General features: G+C 42.5%; 1 protein-coding gene across 5 annotated transcripts in view; it reads right to left on the bottom strand.

Moving 5' to 3' along the window:
• Window positions 1-1,864: 1,864 nt before the first annotated feature.
• Window positions 1,865-7,812, bottom strand: part of SLC38A5 (solute carrier family 38 member 5) — a 55,307-nt gene continuing 49,359 nt past the window's right edge. For all 5 annotated transcript variants that reach the window (XM_061614295.1, XM_061614297.1, XM_061614298.1 and 2 more), the window contains one exon: window positions 1,865-7,273. In XM_061614295.1, the coding sequence (XP_061470279.1) occupies window positions 7,169-7,273 (105 nt within the window). In that variant the 3' untranslated portion in view covers window positions 1,865-7,168. The remainder of the gene's footprint in view (window positions 7,274-7,812) is intronic.

Here is a 7,812-nt window from a genome sequence, read left to right as displayed (position 1 = left end):
TTTTTAAAAAATCAGATGGATGCAGAAACAGGACAGAAGACTGATGAGGTTAAGTGAATCTGAAATGCTGGAAAGATCCATCCATCCATCCCAAGCTCAGAGAAACTCACATTTTGCCTGAGAAATATCAGGTTTGTCACATAATTTTGTTGGTCACAAAATAATATATGTGGCCACCTCCCGATACTTTATTCTGAGCCCTAAACTGTAGTCTTTCTGCAAATTGGCAGTGGAGTGGAGGGATAGACAGGTGCTTCGTTGTACACACGTTAAAATTATGTTTTAATTTTTGTGTTTTTATTGTAACCCACTTTGATATTTTTTATCAGATTGCAGTATACAAATATTTGTATAAATATGAATAAATAAAGGAGCATACAGGCAAGCAAACATCCTGTAACGAAGAAGGGTCTACTAGCTATGCAGAGGTCCAAAGCTATGCTCTGCCAACACTCAAATTACTAGTTCGGAAGCATGCAGCAGGCTTTCAGATGTACCTTTATCACAATGAAATAATAAAATGAATGCTGAGCTTCTCAGGACCCCAAACTGTGCATCAAGTACCAATTTCTATGTCAAGTTCTCCATGTTGCAGAGAAAACAACCTTGAATTAAGGAATGAAGGCCAAGGTAGATACAGGATTGGGACGATGATCATCAGAGGTTGAATTAGAATTGTGAGGTGCTGGTGTCATTACACAGCCTTGGAAATGCAGAAGTAATTCAGTATCTGAACAAATTGTTTATATTGGGGATAGCCAATGTGGCCTTTCCCTGAATAGTTTTTGTTCCTTTTGCTGGATCAGGACTGGATTGTATTATGTTATGGAGTAAATGGATGAGTCTTATTCTTTCGGTTTTATGTAATGGTGATTTTGGTATATATACCATTGTAGTTTTTACTGTTGTAAACTGCTCTGGATGGACATTTGCCCAGAAAGGCAGCATAGAAATAGTTTAAAATAACAAATAAAAATAACAGGAATTCTCACTTAGATATCAAATTTGGATATAAAGTATGAGAGAAAACGATGGCACAAAAAGAATTTACTCTTTCCCACTCTCCCTTTTTTTTTTACAGTGGATATATGCATAAACGTGTGAGTGTATGTATAAATGATTGTGTGTGTGCATATATACAATGACTATTGTTATAAAATTTTGAAAGACTATTCTGGAAGGTTGTATACCTGAAAAGCAATATATAAACACTTAAAATAAAAACACATACGTACAAGCATAAGACCGCCTCAACTGAAAGTCAGCAGTTCTTTATTGAATTCCAAAATTATACAAATAGTGCCCTTGCTTCAATTTCACATTTTGAATCTATGTTCCCTCCTCCCTTAAATCTGAATCCTTCCCCTACCCCCAAGCAAAATTAGAGCCCTTGAGTCTATATGAAAAACTATCCAGAGGTTTTCAGATATTGGGGGAGGAAAAGAAAGCAGAGGCCAAACATACACATGTGGGTAAGATGTGTTTTTGCAGTAAGATACAAAGTTGGGGAGAAAAAGATATAGATCTGAATGGGTCAAGTGAGAGAGAGGCCTGTTCCATCTACAGTATTGCACAAATGGATCCTCCACCCTTGTCACTGGCTCAGTAGTAGTCGATGCTCCTAGCCAGGGGTCCTATCTAGCACTCTCACTGCTTCTGGTCCCAGGATAACTAGGGCAGGAGGAAGATAGCAACTACAATCTAGGCATCCGCAGTATGCTTATTCTCACCTCTGGTGTTTCAGAATGGCTACCTAGTGGACTCAAAGGCACTTCTTGGGTGAGCAAAGGGAGGTGGAGTCAGGGGAGCAGCTTGGCCACTGCTGGGAAATTAGAAGTAGCAGTGGCAGTGCTTTTTTGATTAGATAGAGAGAGAGAGAGAGAGAGAGAGAGAGAGAGAGAGAGAGAGAGAGAGATGCCATTACTCATACCTTGGTAAAAGTGCCATGGGTGTCAGCACAAAATGGTTGTCACGGGCAACCAAAAAAGAAGGGCCGGTACTTTGTACTGATGAAATAGTCACAAAAAGGCCCTGAGCAGTGGCATGGGTTTATGAAGAAAAGTAGGGCATACTGTACTTCCCAATGTATGTCAGATGAAATGAGGTAGACCATGTTGTGGGCCAAGTAGCTCCTCCTCAGAGTGGGATGGAGAGCAAGCAGCAAAACTACTAGTGGTTTCAGGAGAGGATGCTACTTTTATGGAAACCTTCATTTCAAAGCATGCATTTTTGTAGCTCCCAAATGCTGTATGTTTTCAGAATTTCAAAGCTCAAGGTTATCTTGTAGTAATGTTATACAAATTAGGTAGCAGAAGCAAACTGTGCACATAGGAAACTCCAACACAAATTAGAAGGTATGACCAGGACAGAACTTTTAGTCAGAACACCCATTTGCCAAAGGCTGTCCCAAATCAGAATATACAGTATCAGGGAGGAGATGAAATGGGAGACTAAGAGAAATACCCAGTTGAGATTTCTCCTTGAGCAGTTCTTAACAATTGTATGGGTAGATCTAGAGTTCTTTAGAAGTTCTATCCCCAGGTACTCTTTACAGGGGATCACAGAGTTGTGGGCTCTGAAGGATCTGATAAGTAATTTATGCTACAGTCTTATGCACATTTACTTAGTAGTAAGTCCCTTTGAACTAAACGGGACTTACTTCTGAGTGGATATGCACAGGATTGCACTGTTAACCTGGGAGTGAACAGCCCTTCAGCAGTGAGGTTCTCATACCTCTAAACAGTTGTGTAGAAGAGGGATGCTCCTATAGCACCTGAGCATGAAAGAAGCACCTGTTAATATCCTTTCTTCTGCAAGGCATACGAACCCTCATGTTGATAGGTAAGTCATCTTCAGCTTAAATCTAAATCTTGCATTTGTGGCAGGGGACTCCCCTCCCCCCCCAGTTAATTCATGTACATTGATGGTGCCATGCAAATACTAAATAATAACTTTGGCATATATGCTATGCTGACATAGGACATAGTTAGGACAAAGACTTTTTCTCGGATGTCCCAGAGAGCAGGACTAGATCTAATGGGCTTAAGCTACAGGAGGGTAGATTTTGACTAAACAGGATAAAAATTTGGAGAGCAGGAGCACTTTGACAATGGAACCAATGACCTATGCACAACCATAATGGAAATGAACCAAGAGCATTCATCTAAGCCACCAAGGATTTCAGCTTCTATCCAGTTAACAATATTGAGCTCCTAAGAGCTCTTTAAGCTAATGAAGGCAGGTTTAAAAAAGCAGATAAAGTTCAACGAGTTTAAAACAGAAATAATATATGCGTTACTGATGACTGATTATCAGTGACTGAGAAAAGGTGGCCGAAGGAGATTTTTCATCATGTACTGTTCTCAAATCAAGCCAGGGAGTATGTGGTGGTATGGCAGGGATGGGGAGTCTGTCCCCAACTCCATCTGCCTAAGACAGTATGGCCAATCATTGAGGAAGATGGGAGTTATAATCCAACAACATGTGGAGGACCACAGCTCCCCCCCATCCCTGTGATATGGTGACCCCCATCTACGTGGTACATAGGATGTGACATGATAGCCATTTCAAAAACTTGGGAGGGCTTGGATCACACAGATGATGGAACAATTTTTTCCCTGTTAATCCAGAGAGTAGGATTCAAACCATGAGTTCAAGTACAAGAAAGAGGATTGTGACTAAACATTAGGAAGAATGTCCTGACTGTACAAGCTGTTCGACAGCCTTGGAAGATAGCAGACTCTCCTTTGTTAAGAGTTTTTAAAGGAGATGCAGGAGCGACACCTGTCAGGGATGCCACAGCAGTGAATTTCCTGCATCTGTAAAGGGTTGGACTAGATGATATTTGAGGTACCTTCCAATTCCATGATTCTAAGTAGTCACCCACAAGCAATAGCAAGGCATGGCTGGTGCTATTTCAATAGTAACAAGACTCCTCTAAATGACACATTAATATCTGAGTAATGTAGGTGTTGTTATGATAGTAATGGGAACATCCTGGCTCCCAATAGTGAGGTCAAGCGTGATTTCTGACACCTTTGTAAGAAAGGGCTGGAGGGATGAGGAGAAAAAGACAAAATAACTAGAGAAAGAACGGCAGTATAGTGGAGAAATGTCTAGTCCTGGAAAATCCCTCAGGTACAGTTCTTTGCCAGACTGGCAAAGGGACCTCCTCAACAGACGAGAGTAGAACCTAGTTCCCTGCTTCATTTCATCTTGTTACTAAACACCCAATGCACAAAAGAGGTCCACGACATTTTGGTGTTGGAGGCAGAAAATCCAAAAGACACAGTCCCCTTCTCTCAGGCAAAAATGTAGTAATAAATGCTCTAATTGACAATTGCCTCCTTTAAAACAGTATGAGGAAGGCCCTGCTACCCTGTCTAACTGTAGGGCCTGCTCTGACCCAAAAGCTAAAGACTCTGAGGGCTACAGTAGGCCACAAATGAGACCTTTGCTGTCATTTTGCAACAGGGCTCAAAGAGAAAATGGAGAAATTACATGGGAGGTGAGGGAAGTGGTGCAGAAAAAGGAAGAAATGGTATGGAGTGGAAAGTGGTGCAGGAAGTTCATCCCAGTACCTCTTTGAAGCACAGGGTACTTCCTGCCTGACATCTTCTAATGCTAGCCAGTCATTGCTCTTCTGCTGTCAGCTATATGCAGAACTTCAATGGACTTTCTGCACTTGGGGTGGGGGGTAGCTTGTGTATTTTAGTGCACATCCTCCTATGTTCTGTTTATACTAATGGACCTAACATAGCCATGCGGGCAAGGAAATGACAATTCAGCTGAGAACACCATATTTTAGCCATTCCGACCTCCCTACCCAGTTCAATGGTTTTAAAGTTTGCTCTAAAGTGCTTTTAAAAATTCAGTGGGTTGTATACAACTAAGTCCTACTCAGAGTAGATCCACTGAAATTAATAAACCTAAATCATGTCTATTTTTTTGTTTGCTTGTGTGTGTGTGTGTGTGTGTGTGTGATGGAACTCACTGGTACAGAGTACTGGCACCCCTTTTTTTGTTGTCCATGGTAACTATTTTGTGCTGGCACCCACAACATTTTTATCATAGTATGAGTACTGGAACCTCTTTTTTTTTTTTTTTACTAAAAAAGCACCTATCATGTCTATTAACTTCACTGGGTCTACTCAGAGTAGGACTAGCAATGAATACCATCCAGTGCTATTACTTGATTACGTCAATGTTAAAAAGTGGAACAAAAAATTAAATAAAACCCCCAAAACATTGAAATTAAATGACACTGACTGCGAAGACCAGAATGGTGGAGCTTGGCTTTTTTTAAAAAAATAACCAACAATGCTAAGTACTTTTTCATTTAAGTGCTATTGCGCTAATATTTTAATAATTTTTTAAACTATATAGGCAAAAAGCACAAATTAAAAGATTGACAAATATGTCACAGACTGGAAAGGTAATAGTGAAGGTGTGCACAGGTATAGATGAGTGGTAATGAACTCACCAGCCTGATATTTCACTGCCCACATCAAAACCACACCTCTAAAGCAGATGGAAGAATTGTGGTAAGGTTATCCACAACTGTGAAGACTGCCCTACGGTTCTATTCTCTCAACAACAACAAAAGTAAGATTTTCTGCAGTCTGAGAGAAGACAGAAGGTGCATGGGTAAAACCACAGGAGGATAATTTGATGAAGCCATCATGTATATTCCTTGTGAAAAGTGAGTGAACAAAGAATGGCTATTCCACACTAAATACCTAGAATGGAAGCACTGGTAGTGTAAACATTTATCCCTGGTTTGCTTGCCCTGCCCTTCAGTCAAACTGTTTAATGCTTGCTGGACATCAGTGTCACCTGAAGCTATTTTAATACACTGGGCCAGGAAAAGCTGCCTCCAATCCACCTTAAGAGCTCTCAAGAGGGCAAATGACAGAAGTCCCAATTCAGATATAACATCTGGCTAGTCATTCAGTTTGGCCCAGGGAGTCTGCCAAAGGGAATCAACAGGTGGCATTGTAGTGTAAGTAGAATTATTTTTTTCTGGATGGCCTCAAGAGAAATCTAGCATCACTCTGCAACAGGAAAGGACAACCAACTTCTACCAAGCAATGAGACAAGAGCCTTCTACTGAGACATTTCCCTCCCACTATCTTTGAAACCTTGTTTCCAAAACTCCTGCTGTAACCTATGAGACCACTATCCACGACCCCACGTCCACCCAAGAAGAGGGTGCCCAGGAGTCCAGGCTGCTAGTCTGTACACCCACCCTTGTTTCAACACCCCAGATCTTGACCCTGTCAGAGAAACCAGGAAGCCTGACATGAACTATGTTGGTACCAGGATGGCCATGTTGTAGTCTTTGGTCTGGTAGCGAGGTCCACATTAAATACTAGCAAATAAATTAGATTGACCACTAGGGGGCAATGTTGGCTTTTGGCCACCCCCAACTGGGGACTATAACCCCTAGGGCATGGTTGGTATCACTGCCCCTTTATAACTGGTACCAGGCACAGGAACAGATATTGGATGGAGATGAGGGCTCTCCCTCCATGGTAACAGAAAGAGCAGAGTCCCATTTCCAGGCTTAACAAGAAAATACAGGAGATAGAAAACTCTGCCACTGAAACGGCCAGGCGCCATTGCTACAATGCAAAAAGAGGGACCACCACAGATTCCTTCCATAATGGCAACAACAGCAATAAAATTTTGAAAGGCAATGCTGTTATGCAGGACCAACTCCCCCCCCACAACCCCCCACAGGTTTGCTGTGACATGCAATAGTTAGCAATGGTCTCATGTTGCCAAGGAGGAAAGGAGGCCAAGGGCACTGTGCTGCTACCATAGGAGCTGGAATCATGTAACGGTCACTTGGGTTGCCATTGCACCAAAACCGACCAATGAGGAGAGCTTTCGCTATCTCCAAGGAAACGGCTAGCCTCTTTCCGATCATCTGTTTCTTGGCCCCAGAGCCCAGAAGGACCAAAGAGAAGCCCTGGTGCCATTCCAGGTGACTTTACCATGACAAGAACAGGTGCCATCTGATTCTTCCCCATAGTGATGGACGAGAGAACTGTGGTATCTTTTCCAGGATGAATGAGGATAAACAGGAGATGGTGATGCCGTTTCTCTGTCAGTAAATGGTCCTCCCTGGTTAGAACCACTGTGTCTTTTGGGGGAAGGAGGGGGGTTAATGTCCCACTCCGTTGCTCTTTCCTGTCGTTACCCAGTCAACAATGATGAAACTGAGGCTCATCACCATGAAAACGAAGCCAAGGGTAGCAAAACAGGCAGCCTGTGAAGGAAGAAGAAATTATATATGCAGTCCATAGCTTCTTCTAATTGCCTTACCTGTATCAATGGGGAAAGAGGGTGTGGTTGCTGGGCCTAAGTGGGGAGGGAAAGAGGGAAGCTCGCTCCACTACCTGAAAGCAGTTATCACCCACAGAACATCTCCTCTGCCACCTGCCATCTTGCTTCTTGGCTCATCTTGGATTCAGGCCCAGACTCCAACCCCATCATCCCCATTCTGCCTTGTACATGGAAAGCCCAACACCATGCCTTGCTCTGAGGAAGCTCCCAGCTCACAGAAGCAATCCTGAAAACCAGCTGTGTCATTGCTGATTCCTGCTAAAAGGACTTTTCACACACAGCTAGAAGGTGCCGCAGACCAACTGGATGTTTTCAACCTACTAGAGATCTGGTAGCTTCATGGATGAACAGTTAGTCTACCAGAGCCCAAATAACTAAGCCACTCTCTTACTGCTTCAACCCATCTTAGCTTGATCTGCCAATGCGTGACCTCTTCCCTCACCTTTTCCCTTCCTTGATTGT

This window comes from Rhineura floridana, chromosome 3, assembly GCF_030035675.1.
Source record: "Rhineura floridana isolate rRhiFlo1 chromosome 3, rRhiFlo1.hap2, whole genome shotgun sequence".
Lineage (NCBI taxonomy): Eukaryota > Metazoa > Chordata > Lepidosauria > Squamata > Rhineuridae > Rhineura > Rhineura floridana.
This window is presented reverse-complemented; position numbering and strand designations above follow the sequence as displayed.